The sequence below is a fragment of the Eptatretus burgeri genome, chromosome 6, assembly GCF_056783735.1.
Source record: "Eptatretus burgeri isolate ZD-2024b chromosome 6, Ebu_testis_v1, whole genome shotgun sequence".
Taxonomy (NCBI): domain Eukaryota; kingdom Metazoa; phylum Chordata; class Myxini; order Myxiniformes; family Myxinidae; genus Eptatretus; species Eptatretus burgeri.
The window spans coordinates 46,666,553-46,680,158 of record NC_140966.1 but is presented as its reverse complement, the minus strand read 5'-3'; the positions used below and the strand labels follow the sequence as shown (position 1 = coordinate 46,680,158).

General features: G+C 41.9%; 1 protein-coding gene across 3 annotated transcripts in view; it reads right to left on the bottom strand.

The window, feature by feature from the left end:
- LOC147024693 (rho GTPase-activating protein 6-like) overlaps positions 1 to 13,606 on the bottom strand; it is a 95,488-nt gene that overhangs the window by 25,597 nt on the left and 56,285 nt on the right. For all 3 annotated transcript variants that reach the window (XM_085884845.1, XM_085884846.1, XM_085884847.1), the window contains 2 exons: positions 8,257 to 8,470; positions 2,366 to 2,421 (listed from right to left, as the gene is read on the bottom strand). In XM_085884845.1, the coding sequence (XP_085740971.1) occupies positions 2,366 to 2,421; positions 8,257 to 8,470 (270 nt within the window). The remainder of the gene's footprint in view (positions 1 to 2,365; positions 2,422 to 8,256; positions 8,471 to 13,606) is intronic.

Below are 13,606 nucleotides of genomic sequence, written 5' to 3'. Positions count from 1 at the left end.
CTGAATTCAGAAATGTATCTAATTTTGCTCAATCGGGTCAAGTTTTTTATGCTATCTCAGTTTTAAGGAAAAAAAAAATAATCAAAATTTCTGTTTTTTAAATTAGCATTTTTTAAATTCAAAATCAGACTTGCATTTACAGAAAATGTATAAACTATACATATAATGACACACAAGTACACTTAATGTGGAAGAAAGTGCCTTCTCAATTACTTTCATTTCAATTTCAGAAAAATATCGATAAATCGTTGTTTCTGGCAACACCCAACTTCAGTCACTCCAGCAGTCGCTGTTTTCCTTCGTCTTTTTAATGTTGAATTTCACATTAACGGTACTTGTGCGTCATTTTATATATAGTTTGTACATTTTCTGTCAATGTAAGTCTGATTTTGAATTAAAAAAATGCTAATTAAAAAAAACAAAAATTTTGATTATTTTTTTTCCTTAAAACTGAGATAGCATAAAAACTTGACCTGATTGAGAGAAATGAGATAATTTCTAAATTCAGCATGAAAAAAGCATATGAGAACCGTTGAGAAAACCAAGACCTCTGAAATGATGCGGACCAGTGGTATAATTTTGTGGCGAGTTAATAATCAGCACCAAATATAGTGAAATTATTTGTGTACTGCACATAATGGAATAACCACGGTGTCACAAGACAGCACAGTCTATGTTTCATTGAATGCGTGTATGTCAATGTAGTATTTTCCTATAATCCTTTTGTTTTAATAATAACTGATTGAAAGATCTGAGGCAATCAAATGTGACGTGATCGACCTACGAGCCATTTTGGCATTGCGAGGTGAACAATTTATATTAAAACAATTTGTTACACATTCCTACTCTCCGCCCTGTGCCATGACGACATTTTCATCATATTTGCTGCACTGGTAAACTACAGTGTCTGCAACTACCTTGCATGTCATTTAATCGTTCACACTTATCAACCAAGCAGGCTGTCGGAGAGACTGGCTGTGAGATTGCATCTTCACCGAAATGCAAGTTTCAGGATATTGCTTCAAGTGCAAACTTCTCTAATACAAGGAACTTCAAAGCAGAAGGATGCCACCATATTAGACCCAATCAACCTAATGAAAATTCCTTACTTGGTCAGACTGCCGGCATCACCTATCCAAACCAGACCTAAGTTTTGATTCTCCACAAAAGGAGACTCGGTTGAATGTTCCATGAAAATTGAGTAACAACTGAATTTTTCCAAACTTCAGCGCTGTAAGAGCTCAATGGGGGCTTCACGGTCATGGCTGTTTGAACATCCTTTTGAAAGATAACATGCTCAACCATGTAGTTCCTCAAGCACAACACCAAGTTAACAAGAACGAGAATTGCTTTGCGACACATGTCCCCTACCGACATGATATTTTATAAATATAAAAAGTATATAACTCTAAAAAAAAATTAACAAAACGCCCTGAAAATCGGAACTTGTTCAGAAACTTATGATAATAAAGCCGTGCGCCAAGTTTCAGCTGAATATGTTAAAGGGAACGGGAATCAAGTTGGAAAAACCACGGTGGGATGGACGGACGGACGAACAGTCAACTTATATTACCCTCTGGTGAAACTGGTCAGGGACTATTAACTTCAATTCAGGATATTATTCAATTAGTAATGAAACCTAAGGTCTACAATGGAATCACGATGATCCATTTATGTGAATGAAGTACACAAGAAGGTAGGAGGGGTGTGTAACTAAGAAAAATTTAATTTAATTTAAAAAGAAGGGAGCGGGAAGGATTGGAAAAACACAAAAAAAAACCCAAGCACAGGAGTAGGCCACTCAGCCGATCAAGCCTGTGTCGTCTCCACATTCCCAACAACTCAGGGACACAACACAATGAAGATTATGTTGCAAGAACATTGGTGTACAAAAAGGAGGAGGTCAGAAGAGAATGTACATGTCATAAAAGGGTGAAAGGTTGTCAAACGCACTCCCATTTTACCCTCTTTTTTACAGACACAAGTCTCACAGAGGACCATATTGTATTGTACAACCATATATTACTTGTACAACCATATATTACATGCAGGACAAGGGCATTAAGAGATAACAGTGATCCTTGAACAAGAATTATAAGGGCAGGAATAGACAAGTGACAAATCAACATAGTTTAGCATACTTGAGCCTGAGACTTTTCATCATTATGAACGATGCTCTGATGGGAACATGGAGCAGGCAAACCCAAAAGTTTTGTGGTGTGTGAGCAAATGTACAATGAATTGATTAACACTATCATTGCAGGTCAGATTCCAGTCATGTCAGCAAGTCAAACTCAGGCTTTCAACGAAGAAACAACTTCACAGATAAACATCATTTCACCATTTCACACATGTTGAGCCTGACCTGCTTCACTCTCTTCCTTGAGCCACCCACTCGAAAGATGCCCTCCGTACATAGGCCTAGACAAAAAAAATTATACTGTTAGGACTACTCTTCGTTACACAATCGAGTGCATTTTTCTTCTATAAAATTGGGCACTCATAACTTCAAAACAGCCACAAACACATATACACATTCTGTTGTTGCATACTCGTTGCAAGTCTGAAATTTCATGATGAACTTGCAGCAGAATTTTAGAGAATGAATAAATTAGCCACTTTCTGCGTAATTCATTCACAATAGTGGGGCAACTTAACATAACAATTGTGCATTTTGTGAGGAAAGCACCAAATTTGGCACACTAGTAGCCTAACATATTATGAACAGATTTGGATATTGGGCCATCTCAAATTTTTGATGGCAGTGGAAAATGGCTGCCACAACCATCAGCGGCTGAATCTCATCAACCAATTGTTTTTTTTCTGGAAAGATCAGTTGAAGGAACAAATCTTTGCGTGTTTTGCACGATATTTCCATCAAACATCAAGATTATTATCGTTTTATTTTATATTCCATCTATAATTGGTTTTGAACTTGGCTAATGCTCCCTTGATGGTGATAATTATTTATTCATCATTGTGAGAATTTAATGTATGTCCTCTTGGGGGAAAAAATAATGTTGCACGTACTTCTGCCAGCATTTCAAAAAAAGTAAAATAAAGAGATACCATTAAGTATCTAACACTAATAAAAACAAAATGTCAGCCTTATTCCATTTGGTTACTGGTACAGTAGAAGATGGCTCTTTGTAGATGAACAATCAATTTGGAAATTGTACTTAGAACCACAAAATTCACCTCTGGCTTTAACAAAGGACAATGCTTCTGATGTAGGTATGGAGATAATCATACAAGCTGGATCTTCATTAATTTTTCCTCATATATGAGAAATAAATTAATTGAGTCCTTCTAATGTTCTCGATTTGTAAGACTTTATACTCCCACAACCAGAGCCTCATAGAGGTGAGAGTTTGGCCACACTGCAATGGAGCATTGGCAAGGTATACTGTGATAGAAAGCATGCAAACAACTCACAAGCCATATTAAAATAATTATACCTCTATTGTTATTGTAATAAAAGAGATATACTGTACACTATAAAGTGTCTCCCCTGGCAGGATAGCTTGGAGGTATGTGCACCTGCCTTTGAGTTGTGAAACCTGGGTTCATATATCGACGACCCAGATATAAAGTGTCAGCCTGGTGTTTTACATGCAGGGTAATGCATCAATGCGTGCACTATCAGAAGGACATTAAGCCGGAGGACCCGTATGCCAGCACTAGGCACTGGTAGACGTTATGGATCCAACGTTGTCTTTCGCAAATAGGAGGCAAATTATTGCCGGCAACCTGAAAGAATTACTGCCAGTCAAACGTCAGACGGTTCGTGAAAGCCTTGAGCCAGAACCGTCCTCCTCGGCCGACCCCACTATATGGTGAGAATAAATTGGGTCATTAAAGAATAATAAAAAATAAATAAGTTTATTACATTCTTCACTGACTTGTGCATAGTCATGTTCTTGTTGCTAAGCTCCCTGCCTGGTTTTGTTTTGCTGATGGTCTGTTTGCAAAGACATCTTTGTTGCACTTTTTAAAGTAGTTTCCATATATCATCCAATTTTAATATTCTTGAACACCCAACGTGTAATTTTGGAGGTGAGAGATACTTTCCTCATCTACGTCCATATTCATTTTGTTGAGACCAATGGCATGACACCTGCGAGGCTTGAGATACAACTATTTTACTGCAGCACTCTAAAAACCATGTGGTTAGTTTTAAGTAAAGATCTCTCATACTTCTCACACTCAACAAGATATCTCATACTAGCGTTTGCAGAGCGACTGAATAAATATAATCCATTCGACATTTTCAATTGTTTTTTTCATTCGATATTCGACTATTCGAACATCTCCATGAAGTGCAACATCACATATATTCAATTATACAGCAGAGAACTGAACAGCAAATGTCATTCACCTGTGCGGAATGCTTTCTTTATTCGTGAAAATTGAGGTTTTGGTAACAACATGGCTGGTGTGGGTCATGGGAGTTTGATGGAACAATCATGGACAGACTTGCTACGAACAGTCGATATACATGAATATATATATATATATATATATATATATATATATATATATATATATATATATATATATATATATATATATATTAGGGTGCATCAAACGCCCCCTTTTTGCGAAAGTTTGAAAAACATAACGGCGATAGGACAGATGTGTTCGAATACATGAAAAAGCATTTCTCATTTTTTTCAGAATTTTCGGTCATCATCTTCGGGTTCCACTTCGGGGTCAAAGTTCAGGCACGCAGCTCCTGCGCATTTTTCAGAACAAGTGTTATTTTTCACTGTATAGTGATCAAAACTTGTGTCTGATGGTGAAATAATTCTGACATATCAATGTACTGCTCCTTTGGTGATGTTCCAGTGATATAGAGCCAATCAAATTTTCCGGGAAACTGTGCCAACAAATTACAAGCCAACCGTGTTACAAACATCACCAAAGGAGCAGTACATTGATATGTCAGAATTATTCCACCACCAGACACAAGTTTTGATCACTATACAGTGAAAAATAACACTTATTCTGAAAAATGCGCAGGAGCTGCATGCCTGAATTTTGACCCCGATGTGGACCCCCAAGATTATGACCGAAAATTCTGAAAAAAAATGAGAAATGCTTTTTCATGTATTTGAACACATCTGTCCTATCGCCGTTATGTTTTTCAAACTTTCGCAAAAAAGGGGGCGTTTGATGCACCCTAATATGTATATATATATATATATATATATATATATATATATATATATATATATATATATTATATATATATATATATATTGTTGCGGATTCGCGCCCGCCGGCGTGCTGACGGCCACGTAACTCGAATCGCGGCACGTCGCCCACCGGACGGACAATCCAGTCGTGACCCTCTCGGACTAACGCCGGGAACCAGTCACGGGTGGACCTTTCGGTCTCACCGCGATCGAGCCAATCAGCCCCCGCGTGGGATAGGGTTGCTCGCCAAATTCGACCTACCTAAGTACCCACGCGGAGGGTAGACCGGGCGATCGCACCTCGCCGCAGGTCGACTTCGGACACGGGCCACTTAAGCGACCCGTTCCGTACTATCAGAATAACCGAGCGGTGTTATCGTCGACCTCGACGGTTCGATTAATTATCGGGCGTATTCAGCCCACGACCAACCCTTTACGTGAAGCAAGATGAGGATTCAATGGGAGAAATGACGAAGCGAAGCGGGAAACAGTTCAACACAAAGCACATTTATTCGCGGCACACGGGAAGCACACATATTCAATTCCACCAAAAGCACACAGAAAAGACACAATGCAATTTACACAAAAAGCAAATATAAAAGCGAAAACACAATGCAGAGCTAATACCGACTACCGAGCACACGGCAACACTTATACAATTCTACTTCACAGACGGCGCCGACAACACATACCCAAAACCAAGGAAAAGAAATACCCTCAAGGATGAGGCGGGCCTGAGGCCGAGACCGGGTCGCGCCTACCCGTCTGGTGATGAGACGCGGAGCGGCGATGGCGCCTCAACTCCGCGGGCCTCGCGGACAGTGTCTGGTAGGGGGTGGGAAAGGGGCCCCCTTGGTCGCACTATCTCAGCGCGGGGGGAAACAGGAGGGGGTTGCTGATGCTCGGGGTATAGAGGATCTTTATTATCCCGCGACGAGCGTCTCCACCTCGGCTAGGTCGCGCTGTCGGCCTCCCTCGGGTGCAGCTCCCTGCACGACGCGAGCACCCCCTCGTCTGGTGTCGCCGCCTTTCCACAGCTCCGTCCCCTCCGTTCCGACTCCAACGCACACGACGAGCAGCTCCACCGCCCGCGAAGTCTTGACTCTCTGATTCCGACTCTCCTACTCTCCTACTCTCCGCCTCTGGACTCTCCCACTCTCCGCCTCTCGACTTCTCCTCTCCGCCTCTGGACTCTCCACCTCTCGACTCTCCGCCTCTCGACTCTCCGCCTCTCGACTCTCCGCCTCTCGACTCTCCGCCTCTCGACTCTCCGACTCTCGACTCTCCGACTCTCGACTCTCCGACTCTCCGCCTCTCGACTCTTCTGACTCTCCTCTTCTGACTGACGAACACGGTCCTTTTATCCGCCCTGTAGCTTCGCCTTTGACCCCCTCCCTTTGACCTTTCACCTCACTCCCCATTGGCCCGAGAAAAAGTGGGCGTGAAGGCTTTTGATCCATAAATTTGCATATATCGATCGCCCTGGGGGCGGGGCCAATTCGCCCCTCGCTCACCGATTGGACGGCAAAAAGTGGGCGTGTGTCGTTTTTGATCCGTTTTTGAAGCACAAAATCCGTGATTTTGTACACGCTGTTCGACGCGCGCCCTGCACGAGTCCAACACCGGTACCCACAGCGGGGCAAGAACGGTGGCGATGCTACGGCTGCGAGGTGTGACGTGAAGGTCGTGGCGGTTGTGGTGAAGCGGCGTTGTGGTTGGTGGTTGATGTTGTGGTTGTGGTGGTAATCATGGCGGTTGGTCCAAAATAAAGATAGCAAAAGAAAAACGGCTATCCTGAAGAGTCGCAGCACGCATAAATGACATGTATTCCCACTAGACAACGGGTTTGGGCCTAACTACACATGTACTTACCGAGATACCTCACCTAAGGGACCTGAATGGTGGTTTGCGAATTTGGTAACCACAACAATATATATATATATATATATATATATATATATATATATATATATATATATATATATATATATATATATATATATATATATATATATATATATATATTACATAAAGCTCTTTCTAACCACTGACTCACTGACTGATATTAAAGATCGGGACCTTCTGGGTGACGTAGGAAACTGAAATTTTGCTTGCCGATGGACATCGAAGCCGGGACACCGAAAAAATTCACAGAATCGTCAGATAACATCCATAAATGAAAATATAAATAAATGAAAAATAAATCAATGAAAAAAATGCAGGTGAGCGACCCGAGACGATGGGGAAACATGGTAATTTTGTGCACCAACAGACAACAAAGTCAATACACCAGGAAGAAAAAAAAAATCACAGAACTGTTTCAAATCATCCGTGAATGAAAATATAAATAAATGATAATAAATAAATAAAAATACATGAAAAAATGCAGGTGAGCGACCCGAGACAATGAGGAAGCATGGTAATTTTGTCTGCCGACAGACATTGAAGCTGATAAGCTGATATACCAGGAAAAATCACACAACCATTGGAAAGCTTCCAGAAATTAAAATATAAATAAATGAAACTAAATAAATGAAAAATGAACTGCAGGTGAGCGACCCAAGACAATGGGGAAGAACTGTAATTTTGCATGCCGATGAACATCGAAGCCAATACACCAAGAAAAATCACAGAATCATTGGAAAGCATCCACAAATGAAAATATAAATTAATGAAAAAAGTTAATGAAAAAGCAAATGCCGGTGAGCGACCCGAGACAATGGGGAAGCACGGTTTGTATGCTTACACAATGTGTGTATAAGCATACCATACCCCCCATCCACATCAATGACACAACTGGGAAATCACTCCAAAACAAAGGGTCAGCATGATCAGTACCCCTAAACCACGACACTGTTAAACCTCTCCATTCCTTACAATTTCATTTTCACTGTGGCTCGTAGTAGAAATGGGAAAGAGAGTGTTACAGAAATGAATTAAGTATTTCTTGTTTACATCATCAACATCAACCTCATATTCCTCGAGTCAGAGTATCACACTATGCAGCAAAGTAGTCTTTAAAGTAATAGAATGTGTTGTTGAGTAATGCTCTCTATACCGTGCCTCTCGATGTAGCTGCAGCACTCATCAACTAGTTGGGGCACTTGTCTGCATAAAGGGTTGAGTCCGAGGAGCAGCGTTTCGCCTCCACGCCGCCGCCACCCCCAAGGAGGTTGCCCAACTTTGGGAGCTGCTCCTCCAGAGTGCAAAGCTTCCAACACGTGGGCTCCAGCAGGCCCCAACTCAGTTAGTGAGTATGCTGAAACTGCACCCTTCAGGAAAAGAGAGAGGGGGAGTTTGTGAAACCTAGAATAGATCCAAACTGATGATGACCTCAAATCTTTTTTGCTGTCATTGGATCACTTATTTCTGACTTTATTGTTACGGTTGTAATCTGATTTCCCACTTTTAAGTGGAATTGGTGAGGAGCATAACAGAATAATTTGGTGAAAAAGTGTTGTGAGGAAAGACAGACAGTAATATCGAACATGTTAATTGGCATTACTTTTATCATCCCCAGACCCCAATGATGTAACAGCATGGTAAGTGTGCAGGTGTGAATTCATTGTGACATTCTGGTTTGAGAGTATCCACACATGTGAGAACAAATATTTTCCATTGGGAAATAAAAGTAAGCTAAAAATGGTTTTGCTCTCTCTCCCTCCCCACCCCCCCCAACCCAAAGGCCAACATTATATAATTAGAAATGAAATGTTGATGGAAGTAATTTGTGATTGCAAAATGAAAGCATTAAATTCATAGTGTGTGGCATTCACAACACACCCAACACCCTTTCTGTTTCCCCAGCATCCAGCATCCGGGTCCCTCTCTGCTTCCCCAGAATCTCACCCCCTCCATGATCCATTCCACATTTTCCTTCCACCCCTCCTCCCCTCCTTCACACCCCCTGCCAGCAGCAACCCCCCCCCATCCATAAATCTATGGACCTCCAATATCTGAAGTCTTTGCTCCAATCTGATGCCCATTCCACCAGCGAGTTTGTTCAACTCAAAGCAACTGTTCCTTTTGTTCAGTTACAACCTGATATGTTCTTTGTTCTCGCTCCTCCAAGAGCCTCGACTTTGAGTACCGAACATAGATGTTCAATCCGTCATGAGTAAACCTGGCATTATCTGCCAAACAGAATCCCTCCTCCCACAGGATGTCCCCAGTTCCTCAGTGTTTCTCTCTGGGTATTGTTTTTTCCTTCCAATTCAACAGGCCTGAACCCCATTCTGGTGGCAGAGTTGCAGTTTATGTCAAGAACTCCATTTCCCACTCTCCATGTAATCCCCTTCCTCCTCCTAATCCCCAGGAGTACCTTTGGCTGTGTATTCCCCTCCACAACCACCTTTTGTTCTTCTGTATGCTGCACCATCCTCCAAACAGGGACGACTCCATCTACAATGCCCTCTCTCTGCCAATATGGACGATCTTATAGCCACCCATCCCAATTCTCTCTCTTCCTCATTTGTGGTGATTCCAACTGTCACCATGCCAATTGGCTAGGTGTTGGTACCTCATGTCATTGCAGCAAAGGACTTCTGTGCCTCCATGGGCAGTGATCTTTCCAACCTGGATTTCTCCCAGTAGCACATCCTCACTTCTGGACTTGGTAATGATTACGTTTTCTCCTTATGTCTCCTGTTCCTCTTCAGCTCCAACAGGTTCAACTGATTGTGCACTTGTGAGAGTCAACATGTCTCTGGCTATTGGAAGTGTGTGCCATAGAGTCTGGCAGTTCACACAAGCTGACTGGCAGAGACTACAAGCTTCCCTCTCATGTCTAGACTGGTCTTTCATTTCCACCTCTCCTGATAGTAATACCACCTGGGAGTCCTTCTATCCAAGCTATCTTCTCTTATGTACAGGTTCATAGCATCTTGTCTGAAGTTATCTTACCCATCCTCTCACCCATAGTACACAAAACCCTGTGGTGAGGCAGTTGCCTTCAAAAAAAAACTTTCCTTCTCTTCCTGGAAGGAAGCCTAACCGAAGGCAACCTCAAATCATTCCACCAATCCCAGAACAAGTTTGTGGCCACTCTCAGGAAAGCCAGAAAACAACATCTGATCAACCTCTCATCTTCTCTCACTATCAAGGCTGCAGTGCCCCCAAGACAGTGTCTTGGGCCCAGCCTCGTTTTCAATCTTCATCAATGATCTTTGTAATTCCCTCGAAAATCCTGCTTATCTCTTCGTTGATGATAACACCCTCTGTCGTATCATTTGTCATTCTTCAAATAGGCAGGCAGCAGCCTCTTCCATCTCTGCAGATTTTGTTAGAATCAAGAGCTGGTCCATCATTTAGAATGTTTTTCAACCCTGACAGATCCCACACACTCACTCTGTCTCTCTGAAAGGACCATGTGGAAAATCCTCTCTTCTATTTCCTGAACAAATCACTTGAAGAGGTTAAGTCACACAATCTTTTTGGCCTCACCATCAGGCATGCCCTTTCTTGGACAGACCATATTTCCAAAATGGCCTCCAAAGCCAGCTGCCAACTGGGAAGGTCTTTCCTTGGCCAATCTGAACTTTTGACAACCTTCAACACCTTCATTTGCAGCTTGGAGTACTGCTCTCCCCTTTGGGCTGGTGCCCCTGCCTCGTACCTTTCCCCTCTTGAAGCCATATAAAGTAAGGCCTTCAAAATCATTGAGCTTTCCCACGACAAAGCTGAGTGTATATGCTTGTTACTTTTGTATCTCATACAGGTTGGTGCCTTCTCTGTATTATACCGCCTCCTTTTTGGTCTTGCACCCTCTTCCTCTCGTGGCTCTGTCCCATCCATGTTTCTGCAGGGCACACACTGTCTGACAGTACCTCTCACCTGGTTGAACTCCCAAAAGCTAGGCTCACTCCTCACCTCCACTCATTTGTTGCTCTTTTCTCTCGCCGGTGGAACCAATTCCTCCTCTGTTCAGTCCCATTCTTCCCTCCAGGGCTTCAAGACAGCTGTTCACCACTACCTCAGGTCATCCCCCATCTTTACTAATGATCTATTATACCCTAAATAACCCCCATTCCCAAGCACTTCCCTTTTCCTGGTTATTGTTATTCCCTACCCCGACCCCTCTCCCTCACCTCTTTTCATTTATCAGTTGGTTTGTTCCTTATCTGTTTCGTTCCTGTTTTCCCCTTCCTCTTCTTGCTCCGTTTCAGCTGGTGTGCAGCTGGTTCACCCCATGTGTCCTTCTCCCCTCCCCTTGATCTCACTGTTGTTGTTTCCCCCTTTCCATTTTGTTCCATTCCATTTTGCTCTAGCTCTTCCACCAGCATCGACCATGTGTACAAAAAAAGTCAGCAGCAACTAATCCCTCCCCACCCCCAATAAAAGCAGCTTAAACGAATGAATTCTGACTCTGAAAGCCGCAAATAATATGGAGGTGATATAATGAGTACAAGGGAAATCAAAAAAAATTAACTATTTATGAATGGTTCTCGACAGATGGCATCTTTTTGCCGATTGTATTATTTATTCTTGGTTGTCTGTGGCATGTGGCAGTCCCACAACTACCTAAGGTCATCTATGGCAACGGCAACTCAGATGACTGCATAGGGTAACCTGGGAATGGCATGTCCTTTAATAGTGGGGGGGGGGGCAGAAGATGTTGGCCAGCAATGGCTGCTGCTGGTCTGGCATTCTTATCAGTCATATTTTGAGACCGTTTCATTCATCTATCTTTGTGATTTAGCAGTCAACTACCTGCCCCCAGTTGTTGATAGGATTTTAAAACCTTTCATAGAGAGCTTAAGTATGTCTTTGTACATTTATTTTGCCCAGCCTACTTACCAATATAATCACGCAGTTCAAAATGGAACTTCTGTTTTGGGAACCTTGAGTCCTCCATAAGAATGATGTCTACAACCCAATGTAACTGCACTTTCCTGCAGAAGGCCTCAATGCTCGGCGTGAATGAACGTGCAGTGCATTTGTGCAACTAACCCGGTCTTGCTATTTCATGTGTAGCATTGAGCTCGTAAATACACCCCAGCTGTAATACTAACATTTAGGTGTGTGCAAGGTTGCTTTTCACTATATATTGTTCAAAAGTATTGGTAAAACAATCATATTTTTCAAAATAACAACTTTTTGAATGTGAAATCTATTAAATAAAATTGGAAGTATTTTCTGCTTTGAAATTGGAGAGCGAGGGATAACTTAGGCTAATGAAAGACAAAGAATGAGCTTTCATCGATGATGATAGTTTACTTGATGATGTGGTACACAGTTAATGCTATTCACTCTCAAAGGAAACAAATAATACTTTCAGAATACCAATAGTTATAACGAACTGCTGAATATAGCCTCCTCTCAAATAATAATAATAATAATAATAATAATAATAATAATAACTTGAAGGGCACTCGGTAGTGCAATACCTTCTCCACGTAATGCCTGATCCACGAGAACATATCGGGCCCAATCAATACATTTTTGAAATATCATGCTTTATATCGGTTTAGCGCTATCTCTCAATGGTGAAGAATCACTGAAAAAATATCCAGATCCGGATTTGGATCTTCATAAAATTGAATCATTTCTTCCTTGTCACACACCCAACATGTCCACCAAGTTTTGTCCGAATCCGTCCACAACTTTTTAAAGATATTGTGCTATATATAGTTGTTGGCCCTATCGCTCAATAGTCATGAAGATTCATGAAAAATTCGAGTCTTCGGATCCGGATCCGGATCTTCACCAAAATCTAATCAGTTCGTCTTTGTCACACACCCAACCTGTTCACAAAATTTCATCCAGATCTGTCGACAACTTTTTGAGATATCCTGTACACAGACAAACAGACAGACAGAAAGGGGTGAAAACATAACCTCCTTCACCTTCGTTGGCAGAGTTCCCTCATATAATTCTATCCCATAATACGATATAATACTATCCCATTATTATTAATAAATGTAATAACTAGAACGGGCACTCATAGAGCGCATACCTTCGCCGCCACTACTTTTTTTGTTCTTGGTATGAGTGTGGGGAACTGGTTTCATATGAATGGTCTTATGACACAAACCATATATCTATAATGTCATGACCCCCCCCCGACTTTCGGGGGCTACGGACTAAACAGCAATCAACTCACGTCGTTTTGGCGAGTCTTCACTCGCAAGCTCGGTGAATACAACGTTTCAACAAGAGAAGGTAATCTCGTTTGATGCTGGTTTCATGCAAATCGAATAAGAATTGACTGAGTTATGCCGAAAACCGCATATTTTTCAAGGGCGTGACCCCCCCCCGACATTTTACCCCAACCGGTGACATGTGTTATGACGTCATTGTGTCACAAGATTGGGCATTAAATTCTGAACGTTTTGGTGCTGGGTTCATGTAAAGCGGACAAGAATTGACTGCGTTATGACAAAAACCACATATTTTTCAAGGTCGTGACC